We start from the raw sequence: 12,170 nt of genomic DNA on the forward strand, positions 1-12,170 counted from the left end.
CTTCTGTACTCATTCTACGAAGCCAGCATCACTCTGATTCCCAAACCAAACAGTGACCCAGCAAAAAAGAGAACTACAGGCCAATATCCTTGATGAATAAGAATGCAGAAATCCTTAACAAGACGCTAGCAAATCAAATTCAACAGCATATAAAAAGAATTATTCACCATGATCAAGTGGGATTCATTCCTGGGTTACAGGGATGGCTCAAAATTGGCAAATTCATCAGTGTGATACATCACCTTAACAAAAGAAAAGACAAAACACATATGATCCTGTCAATAGATGCAGAAGAAGCATTTGACAAAATACAGCATCCTGTCTTAATAAAGACCCTCGAGAAAGTCAGGATAGAAAGAACATACTTCAACATCATAAAAGCCATTTATGAAAAGCCCACAGCTAATATCATCTTCAATGGGGAAAAACTGAGAGCTTTTCCCCTGAGATCAGGAACAGGACAGGGATGTCCACTCTCACCACTATTGTTTAATGTAATGCTGGAAGTCCTAGCATCAGCAATCAGACAACAAAAGGAAATAAAAGGCATCAGAATTGGCAAAGATGAAGTCAAACTTTCACTTTTCGCAGATGACTGGATACCCTACATGGAAAACCCAACAAACTCCACCAGAATCCTACTAGAACTGATCCATGAATTCAGAGTTGGAGGGTACAAAATCAGTGTACAGAAATCGGTTGCATTTTTATACACCAATAATGAAGCAACAGACAGAAACCAAGAAACTGATTCCATTCACAGTTGCACAAAAAACCATAAAATACCTAGGAATAAACCAAACCAAAGATGTAAAATTTCTGTATGATGAAAACTATAGAAATCCTATTGAATATTGAATATTGGATATTGAAGAAGATACAAAGAAATGGAAAAACAAGCCATGCTCATGGATCAGAAGAAAAAATATTGTTAAAATGTCACTACTGCCCAAACACATTCAATGCAATCCCAATCAAAATTGCACCAGTATTCTTCTAAAAGCTAGAACAAATTATCTTAAAATTTGTATGGAACCACAAAAGACCCAAATAGCCAAAGTCATATTGAAGAAGAAAACCAAAATGGGAGGCATCACAATTCCAGACATTAGATCTACTACAAAGCTGTCATCATCGAGACAGTATGGTATTGGCACAAAAACAGACACATAGACCAATGGGATAGAATAGAGAACCCAGAATGGGACCCACACATGTATGGCCAGTTAATCTTTGACAAAGCAGGAAAGAGTATCCAATGGAAAAAAGACTGCCTCTTTAGCAGGTGGTGCTGGGAGAACTGGACAGCAACATGCAGAAGAATGAAACTAGACCACTTTCTTACACAGTACACAAAAATAAACTCAAAATGGCTGAGGGACCTGAATGTGAGACAGGAAACCATCAAAACCCTCAAGGAGAAAGTAGGAAACAACCTCCTTGACCTCAACCTCTTTAATTTCTTACCCGACACATCTCCCAAGGCAAGAGAATCAAGAGCAAAAATGAACTATTGGGACCTGATCAAGAAAAAAAGCTTCTGCAATGCGAAGGAAACAATCAAAACTAATAGACAACTTATAGAATGGGAAAAGATAGTTGCAAATGACATATCAGATAAAGGGCTAGTATCCAAAATCTACAGTGAACTCACTAAATTCCATACCTGAAAAATGAATAATCCAGTGAAGAAATGGGCAGAACACATAAACAGACACTTCTCCAAAGAGGACATCCAGATAGCCAACAGACACATGGAAAGATGCTCAGCGTCACTCATCATCAGGGAAATACAAATCAAAATCGTACTGTGATATCACCTCACGCCAGTCAGAGTGGCTAAAATGAACAAATCAAGAGACTATAGATGCTGGCGAGGACGTGGAGAAATGGGCACCCTCCTACACTGTTGCTGGGAATGTAAACTGGTGCAGTCGAGATTCCTCAAAAAATTAACAATAGAACTCCCCTATATACCTAGCAATAGAACTGCTAGGAATTTACCAAAGGGATACAGAAGTGCTGATACTAGGATACAGTGTTCATAGCAGCACTGTCAATAAAAGCCAAATCATGGAAGAGACTAATGCCCATCAACTGATGAATGGATTAAGAATTTGCATTTATATATTCAATGGAATACTACATGGCAATGAGAAAGAATGAAATCTGGCTATTTGTAGCAATGTGGATGGAACTTGAGGGTGTCATGCTAAGTGAAATAAGTCAGGCAGAGGAGGACAGATGCCATATGTTTTCACTCATGTGAACAAGAGAAACTTAACAGAGAAAGAGGAAGGGGAAAAAATAGATAAGGAGAGGAAGGGAGGCAAACCATAAGAGATTAAATACTGAGAACAACCTGAGGGTTGATGGGGGAGGAGGAGAGGGGAAAAGAGGTGATAGGCATGAAGGAGGGCACTTGTTGGAATGAGCACTGGGTATCATATGGTAACCACTTGACAATAAATAAAAAATAAAAAAAGAATTACTCTATAAGTGGTTTTTTGTTTTTCCATTGTTTTTTAAGTATGGTTGGCAGCACAGTGTTACATTAGTTTCAGGTGTACAAGATAGTGATTCCACAGGTTTAGTCGTCATACTCACAAGTGTAGCCACCATCTGCCACTGTACAGCGCTGTCACAGCACCAGTGCTGATGTTCTCCATGTTCTGTAGGTGGCTTTGAAAAAGTAGACAACGATTTTACTACTAGATTTAGGGTTTTGTTTGTGTTTTGATTTTTTTTTTTTTAAAGCAACTGCTTGGTCTCTACACTCATTAGAAAGAACCACTTAAATCATAATAACCTGTTACTTCAGCAAATAGGTCAAAGATGACTTTCTCTGGTCATTAATGATAGCATTAAAGGACTTTTTATGTCCTTTAAGTTATTAATAATTTTGAGCCATGCTTCTAGCATGCATTTGTTTTGAATCCTTCCCTAGTCAAGGATAATAAATGTTTAAGATATGATTATAGTTTTTCTATTTATGTATAGCTATACAACAAGCTATTCCCCTATTAGAGTTTATTTTGTTTTAATGTTGGGTTTGCTTATGCTCTGTGTGAACATAAACCTAGTCTGAGAATTTCTTAAAATCTTCTCTCCTCTCATTTTTTCCTCTTCTCTTTCCTCATAAATCCTCCTGTGGTTTGGCCTTTCTAACTTCTTTATATCAAGTTCCCACTTTCTGGATGTAATATTCCTGCTTACTTGTTAATTTATTTAACAAATAACACTGGGGAGATAAAGCCACACTCTGAATAAGATAAAGTCTTCATGCAGTTTACATCCTGGTAGAGGGTACAGGTAACTTTAAAAATAAATATAAAACTTGGCAGTGACTGCTATTCGAGTAAAAGATACGGAAATAATGGAGGAGACTTCTCAACCACCAATTTCAAGAAAAAATTTCTCTGAATACATGGTGTTTGGGCTGAGACCAAAGGATAGAAAGGAGTCAGCCTAGCGGAAGAGCTGAATGAAGAACTTTCAGGCCAAGAGAATTGATCAGTGCAAGGCCCTGAAGCAGAAAAGAAGTCCCTTCTGTGTGTTTCTCTACAAACCTATAAAAAGGGCTTGGATGGATCTCGTGTGGCTGTGTTGGGTGTTTTTAATGCTTGTAGGCTGCTCATCTAGTCTAAGGGTTCAGTGCACTTCTAATTCTGCTGTATTTGATTTCTCTTCTCCTGATTTCTTCTAGTTAGCACCATATGAGAAGTGTTATACTACTCTGATTCTGTTTTCCTAGTTTAAAGGGAGAGAGTTTCACTCTGATTAAAACACTTATTATCTGAATGTTTTCCAGTGTGGTTAATATCCCATCCTGATGTCACTTTTGCAGCTGGATTTCCGTACACCCCCAGGTTTTGATCGAACACGTAATGCTGAGATTGGAAACAAGGACATTAAATTCAAACATTTGGAGGAAGCGTTTACATCAGAACATTGGCTTGTGAGGATATATAAAGTGAAAGCACCTGATAACAGGGAGACGCTAGACCACAAACCTCGAGTCACCAACATTTTCCCAAAACAGAAGTATTTGTCAAAGAAGGTGGGTGCGAAGGGAAGTCATTACTGAAAAACAATTGCTAAAAATTGCTGATAAATTTTAATTTGCTAGATCTCTGTGGACTGTGGTTTATCTACAAAGTAAGTGTCAAGCCTACTGAGGCCATTCCTTTTGAGCAGAGTGCTTGAGATATTTCAAGCAGCAGCCTTTAGGACAGCATCGCGGTTATTAGTAAACTGAGCTGAGTTTTTCAAAGGCATTCTCGCTGTTAGCTTGGGTAATTCCAGTTAGTAAGACTCACGTGAAAGTAAGATCGGTCTGTGGCCATCACTTTCTACACTTTATGAAAGTAAAAATGCCAGTCACCTAAGTAATACAGTTGTGATTGGTTTATCTTTTGGTTAAAGCTAATTTATATTGCATTTTCTTATCCCATTCTTAGTATATTCTTGTTCATTGACTGAAAAATAAGTTTGAATTGATCAAGTGCCGAATTTTTAAAAAAAGTCATTTGTCTTAAGATAATTATTTTTAAATGTAATTATCATGACAAAGCTTGTAGGCAGGAATTATGATGAGGCTATTATAATCCCTTTGTAAGTAATATTTAATAAGATATGAAATATTTTACTGAAGGTCATTATTGCTCACTTAAGCCAAATAGATCTAATCTTTGCTATAAAAGGCACTAAAAATGAGTATTTACTAGGTTGCTCTCTATGGGAGATGGGAAATAATGAGCAGTCAAGTAAAATATTAAGGTTGTATTTTAAGGAGCTACGCTTATAATAGTAGTTATTAGACTCATTTCAGCCATAAGTCTTGAAAAATGCTTAGGTTTAGTTTACATTGTTCAGTAGTTTTTTTTGTAATCTTTAAAGCAATTGTCTCTCCCTTTGTATTACTTAAAATAGGCTAAAATATATTCAAAGTACAGATTATTTCAGTGTGTGCTATAAGAGTGCTGAGTATTAGCTGTATGATCTATAAATAGAAACTTTTTAAATTAGTACTTTCTGTCAGATATAGATCACTATATATAGATTGATATATTTAAATATATTACAGGGAGCTGACATGCATTGTGCTATTCATATCAGAGCCTTTCGCTGTCTTTTTTTGTACATCAAATGACAAATGATCTGGGTTTTTATAGTCATGTGGTAGGAGAAACTGGTGCGTCACGTCAGTGCAGAACTCAGAGCGAATGCTGCTAGTCTTCAGGCAGTTACTCCTGAGACCTCTAAACCCAGTTACGGTCTGCCTTTTCTGAGAAACAAGGCCATTGAAATTGCTCTCTGATGATAGTCAATTTCCTTATTCTGACCTTCCTTGTCTCCCCGTCATTTCCCCCCAAACAGCAAATGAATGGATGAATAAACATTAGTCTGCCTTGTGTGCCCAAAACATACATTCTAGTAGCCAACAACATGGATTTTGACCTTTGGGTTTCCGTGGCTTTATGTCCTGTTTTATACTAGCACTAGAGGAATATTTGCGTTATTCTCCCCACCCCAGTTTTTACTTTCAAAGGGCCGTGGCAGTATGGGTGTAGTAGTCACTTGGGAACTTTTCCTGCCGCTATAAAGCTCACATGGCTGAGGCCCTCAGATTGTATTACAGGGCTGGAGAGGACTTCGCGGCACAGTTCACTGAGGGTCTAGGTACAGACTCACACAGACGTGGGGCGTTTTACAAGATCTTACAGAAAAGGGTTCATGTTCGATACCAGAGTAATAGTTAGATACCAGGTAATGATGATAAGGAAATTAATTCCTTGACCTGGTTTCACATTTTTAAAATTATGCCCTCTGAATTTTTTTACTTTTGCCTTTATAATAATAAGGTAACTTAAGCTATGGACAAGTTAGCAGTGGCTAATTTTTCTAACCTTAAGGGACTGCATTTTACCTTGTATTCTTGTGCCTGTTAGAAAAAATTATAAATTATTCCAAACTGACATCATAAATACATCATAAATTACACAATGTATGAAACCACCTCCAGGAGTTGTATTTAAATGTGAAAACTCGGGGCGCCTGTGTGGCTCTGTTGGTTAAGTGTCCAGCTTCAGCTCAGGTCATGATCACACGGTTCCGGAGTTGAAGCCCCACATTGGGCTCTATGCCAACAGTGTGGAGCCTGCTTCAGATCCTGTCTTCCTCTCTCTCTGCACTGCACCCCACACGTGCATGCATGGTCTCTATTTCTCTCTCAAAAATAAATAAGTAAATAAGAAAATTGAATTGAATTGAAGTCAAGTCTCCAGCCTTTTCTAACTCAGTTCTTTAAATTACTTGTTTGCGGAAATTACTCACTTTTTTTCTTTCTTAGTGGATATGTCAGAGTGGCAGACCCATGTGTCTTTATGATTTACCTTCTAAATTTTTGCAGTAAGTTCTACCACCACATTAAGTGATTTCTTACACCAGAAAATATCTGTTGAAAGTATTTTCGTGGGTTCCTGAAATATTTACAAAAGTTATTTTTTAAAGATCTGGAAACTCAAGGAATGTTACAGCTTGTTTCCCCCCTTGGTGTTTGGTTTTTGTTTTTCATTTTTAAGTTGTTCTTTTTCTGCCTAAATTGGGAGGATGTGCCAAGTAATTTTCTCTTTCATCTTTGTAAAGAGGTACAATCATCCTCATTTTACACGTAACAAAACTTACTCAGTTAATTTGATTTCTGATACACAGCTAACTCTTGGAGGCTAACCCAGGAGTAGCGTTAACATTTCCTGATTCCTCAGTCTAGTGTTACATATTCTATCATGCCTGAAAATGTAATTATTACAGCTAAGCATTTAGTGTTTGAGAGGGGAGGTAGGGGTGCATACACCTGATGGTGAGGAATGTATGCTGTGCGTATGAGGAATACGGTGGTGGTGCTTTCATGTTAACACTGGAACCTAGTACAATTGACCGTGGGTCTCTCTGCATACTTCGCATAGAACTGTTACTGGTGCTTATTGAAAGCTCGAGGAAGCCAGCCATAAGAAGGACTCTTAAGGGCTTATTAAGACAATCTTCATCACAGTGCCGTAAACCATACGTGTATATATTATTCTGTGAGAAACCTGCACTAATACCACATGTTCTGTTTTCTTTTTTAGACTACAAAAAGGAAGCGTGGCTACATTAAAAATAAACTAGTTTTTAAGAAAGGCAAGAAGATATCTAAGAAGACTGTTTAAATGCACTGTTCAGGTTCCTAACTTGAAGCAGTTGTCCTTGTGAGAACCGGTCTTTGCCTTTAGCTCATGTCATGTTTCACAACAGAGGGTACAGAACCATCACTGGTCCAGATTAATGTACAGAATTTTCTGGCAATGCCTGATTTAAAAAATAAAATTGGCTTATTGAGAACAACTATTTTCTATTTATAATGTGAAGCAAGACAGAGCACTGCTGTAAATGTCTAACAGCAGGTTTTTTTTATTGGTACATATTATCCTTCAAATCTGAGAATTTGGACTAATTGCACCAAAGAACCCTCTAATTTGGTCCCTGGCACATGCATACTTGTCAATGTTCTTATTTTTTACAAGACCTACATTATATTTGAATTACCCAAATAGCAATATGTAAACTACAAATGACAAAATGTGATGTGATTTTCTTGAACCAGTAAACTAGTACAGGTCTGAGAAAGAGGTATTAGAAAAGTAATTATACTTCTTGAACTATATTTATTTTCATGTTTCTCCAGTGCAAAGTGTTTCATCAAATGTACATTTTCTGTTGCTTACTCTTTGCTCTAAGAAGCTGCTGTTTCAAAGAGGGGCCTCAGTATTTACGCTGACTCGTCACCGCTGCCGCCGGCGGCCGTCTCCACCAGGTACTTGCAGAGCGGGTCCCCTGTGGCGTTCCTTCAAGGGCTAGATTTCTGTCCCTCGCAAGCGCGACAGCTGCACGGGTGGCTTCTCACCAGGAGGGGTGGCGTCACTGAGATGAGCATTATGTTTACATGCAAACGATTGAGGGGAGAAACCCTTAAAGTGGACAGGTATCCAAAGTTCCTTTTCTGTGACTCTCAAAATGACAAAGGATTTATAAACTTTGCCTGGATTTCTCTCATTTTCTGATAGTTTCATCCGTCACCATAATTTTATCCTCTGTTCCATGTTTGTTTTTTTTAAATTCCTGAAGCATTTGATGAAACACTCTTTAATGCTATCTGCATTTTCTTTTATGAAAAATGTGACAATTGTCAAAAAATGCACTAAAGTATAAATGGAGATTGAACATGTTCATTTTCCAGCTTATAGGCAACTTTATATAGACTTGAAAATTTTCTCCAGTTGTTTAGTAAAAGTGAAAGAGAAAGGGTTTTTCCTGCCACAGGATATAACTTTTTTTTATATAAACAAGCATAACTTACCACTGCTTTTGGTGGAAAAGTGCAGAATAGTATGTACCTTTTATGAAGAAAAGTGTAATTTACAATATTCAGTGAGAATGTTACTGCTGATTTTCTTTTCCAAAGTGTAGAATATACTTTGATTTATAGAATTCATTTTTGACCCAGATGATGGTTCTTTTACAGACCAATAAAATGGCTGAACATTTTCACAAATAAAGTGTAACTAAATCCGGATTTCTGATACCTTGTCATTTGGGGGATTTTATCTTACTTTGTTGCTTTAAGATTCAATGCAGAGAAGTTGTTGACTGTAGGGGAAATAAAGTTAATTCAAATTTTGTGTTAAGTGTTGTCTTTTACAAAAATTTTATTTTTGAAAGGAGTTTCAGAGTACCGACCACGTAATTCCTTCCTTGTTCACGTTTACAAAGGTTTTAGAGAACGTGCGTACAGCGGGCCTCCCTCCTTTGTGGCTTTGCTTCCCTCAGTTTGCTTCCGATGGTCAGCTGTGATCCGGGAGCAGATGAGCCTCCTCATGATGCATCTTCAGAAGGTCACTCGTAGTCTAACACACCTCACAGCACCTGCGTCATTCACCTCACGTCATCTTTATTATCTCACATCATCACAAGAGTGGTGACTACAGTACAATAAGATGTTTTGAGAGAAGGAGAGAGACCACATTCACATACATAAACTTTTATTACATAATTTATAATTTTGTTGATAATCGCTGTACCTAATTTATAAACAGAACTTTATTATAGATATGTATGTGTAGGAAAACACAATACACAGGGTCGGGGACTGCCCGCATGTTTAGGCACGCACTGGGCGTCTTGTTTCCCCCACAGATTGGGGTGGGGGGAGTGTTGGAGAAAAAAGTGCTAGATCTACTATTTTATTTTTCCTTCTTTCTGTTCCAGAATTCAAATCTGATTTTGACTTTAATGAGTGGAGTGTGGGGAAGATCTGTAACCAAGTGAGAACTTTCTCTCCATTTAAACAAGAATAGATCTTATTTAAACAGTCTTCATTGTAAAATCTTCTCAGAGCAAGAATGACGATCTTCCACCTTTCTCCGTTTTAGGGAACACCATTTTGGCTCAGTAAAACACCACACTGCAACCCCATTGGTGGTTTTATTATAGCACAAAAGTGAAATTACAGTAGTTTAAACACACTGGCATATTCAATAATTGGCTCATAACAGTCTTTAGATATCTGAGTTCACGTCTGATCACTAACACCAGATATCACAGAGGGAGATATTAAAGGGATCATAGCCTTGAAGTTTTAGGCTATAAAAGTTTTTATTTTTGTTCCACAATTTAGAATTGAACAAAGCTGAGTGCTTCTGGGTATAGATAAGGCAGTGGGGTGGCAAATCCAAAGATAAAAATTCAGTTTTCAAACTTAACATTATTACCTACTCAAGTTTGCATTTGCAGTTTTACTTCCTTTGAGTCCCTAAGCCATGAGCAAGAGGCCAGAGGACCAGATAGTGTAACAGCATCTTCCAGAGAGAGCATTACTGCTTTCCTATCTGAAGGGGCCTTAAGATGAAATTTGGAGTTACTGCATTTTTTTAAAGTTTTATTTGTGAAAAAAATATTTAACAAAATTTACTGCGTTACATCTGTACGTTTTTAAATGTACAGTTCAGGGGCACCTGGGTGGGTCGGTTGAGCATCTGACTTTGACTCTGGTCATGATCTTACGGTTCGTGGGTTCGAGCCCCATGTTGGGCTCTGTACGGACCGCTAGTGTTATGCCTAGATTGTAATATCGTCCCCAAAGACCAGAGACCACCAGGGAGACCGAGTCACACATGCAAAAGCAAAGGGCGTTTTATTACGGGCTTAAGCTTGCCAGGCTTAAGCTCGGTCTCTCAGATTTCACCAACGCAGTGGATCCATGCTGAGAGCCCTGAACAAGGGCTGAGCAGGGTTTTTATGGGGTTTGGGAAGGGGGAGTTACAAGAAATTGTGACACAGGTACAGTGATCCAATCATTACCGCATAACAGTATTGGCAGCAATTTTAACCATACATATTGTCCAGAATGTTCGTTACTTTTGGTGGGACCCAATCACAATAGAGTAGTTTTGAAGTTAACCAATTACAGAGTGAGCCCAGGGTCTTGTTTGGTGACTAGCGGGTTAACTTTAACATTAGGCAACAGAGTCCTATCTATAGTTTCTATCTACAGGCCTCACCCTTAGGAATGTGGAGGGTGGTTGCTGGCCTTTTCTGATTGGGTGTTGACAAAGGTGGTCTCTCCTGCCTTGGACAATGTGTAACTAACTGCCTGATAGTTTCCAGAAAACTGAAACTTAGGCCTTTAAGGTCAGAGGGGAAACTTAAAGCCTGTCATGGAGTCAGTTTGGTCAGACCTGTGTCCTTTCACTAGCTCAGAGCCTGGAGCCTACTTCAGATTCTGTGTCTCTTTCTCTCTCCCTCTCCAATTCACACTCTCAAAAATAAATAAGATGTAAAAAAAAAAAATTTTTTTTTTAAATGTACAGTTAAGTACTTTGAGTACATTGTGCAACCAGTCTCTGGAATGGTCTTCATCTTGCTAGAACTGCTGCTTCTTGATGTGAGTTTTGTCAGACATGCACCTTGCTTCTCATAATCCTCAATTAAGGTAGGTGGAGCAGTGGATAAATGGAGAGCTCAAGAGTAGCCTGCAATTGAGATGTCAGGAAATTGAGACAGAGCATTCCCTAAAGAAATCTGTCAAATTTTCTTTTAAAGTAAATTTGTTATTGTGAAACGTAACAGAACACAAAACGGTACACCTTAGTGAATTACCACCAAACAAGCAACTGTGTAACCACAACCCAGGTCAATAGACCAGAACAGCACCAGTCTCCAGAGCTGAAGTTTCCTCCTGCCCTTACCCAATCACCGGCCTGTCCTAGGACGCAGGTCTGACCAAACTGACTCCATGACAGGCTTTAAGTTTCCCCTCTGACCTTAAAGGCCTAAGTTTCAGTTTTCTGGAAACTATCAGGCAGGTAGTTACACATACCTCCAAGAAGTAAACCCTCTTTCCAGCTTTCATAGTAATTACTGGTTTCTGATTCTAATGCTTCAGTGTTTCTCAAATGGCATCTACATTTTGAACAGTGCAAATAGAATCAAAGTATTTTTTTAATAATTCTTTTCCTCAGTTTTTATGAAATTTGTACAGAATGTTGCATGCATACAACTCCATTACTTGCAATGGTAAGTAGTAGTATTTCTGTGTGTGTGTCTCAGTTTATCTTAACCCCACCTCACATATATCCTATTGGTGGATATTTACATTGTTTCCAATTTGAGATTACAACTAATGCTACAGGAATATCCTTTTACATTTCTCTTAGAGCTTCTATGCATACATGTTTGGTGAGTATTTACCTAATAAAGTAGAATTGCTAAGTAGGATATGAAGGTTCTTGTAATTCTTACATCCTGATCAATCTTTAATTTTCCCTTTCTGATGGGTGAATAATGCTTTCTCATTTGGTTTAGTTTGCCTTTGTAAGAAGAGGTTGGCCGTTTGGAAACCTATTTAGGTTCTGGTTTTATTCCATTTTTCTGTTGGTTTTTCTTTTAATGTATTATTAGTACTTTGTATATCTTGTATATAGACCCTTCATTTGTGTTGCAAACCACCTAGGAATTCATTATTTTAATGTCTTATTTTTTAGGCTTTTGTGTGTCTACAGCTTTCTATGCCCTATTTAAAAAATCTGAGATATGGATAGTCTCTTGTGTTCTTTTCCAGAAAGTTTGCTTTA

General features: G+C 37.9%; 1 protein-coding gene across 1 annotated transcript in view; it reads left to right on the forward strand.

Moving 5' to 3' along the window:
• Positions 1-8,726, forward strand: part of STT3B (STT3 oligosaccharyltransferase complex catalytic subunit B) — a 59,560-nt gene extending 50,834 nt beyond the window's left edge. Inside the window, exons 14-15 of the mRNA XM_029940383.1 lie at positions 3,848-4,060; positions 7,131-8,726. Coding sequence (XP_029796243.1) covers positions 3,848-4,060; positions 7,131-7,211 — 294 coding nt within the window. The 3' untranslated portion in view covers positions 7,212-8,726. The remainder of the gene's footprint in view (positions 1-3,847; positions 4,061-7,130) is intronic.
• Positions 8,727-12,170: the final 3,444 nt, after the last annotated feature.

This window comes from Suricata suricatta, chromosome 5 (assembly GCF_006229205.1).
Source record: "Suricata suricatta isolate VVHF042 chromosome 5, meerkat_22Aug2017_6uvM2_HiC, whole genome shotgun sequence".
Taxonomy (NCBI): Eukaryota; Metazoa; Chordata; class Mammalia; order Carnivora; family Herpestidae; genus Suricata; species Suricata suricatta.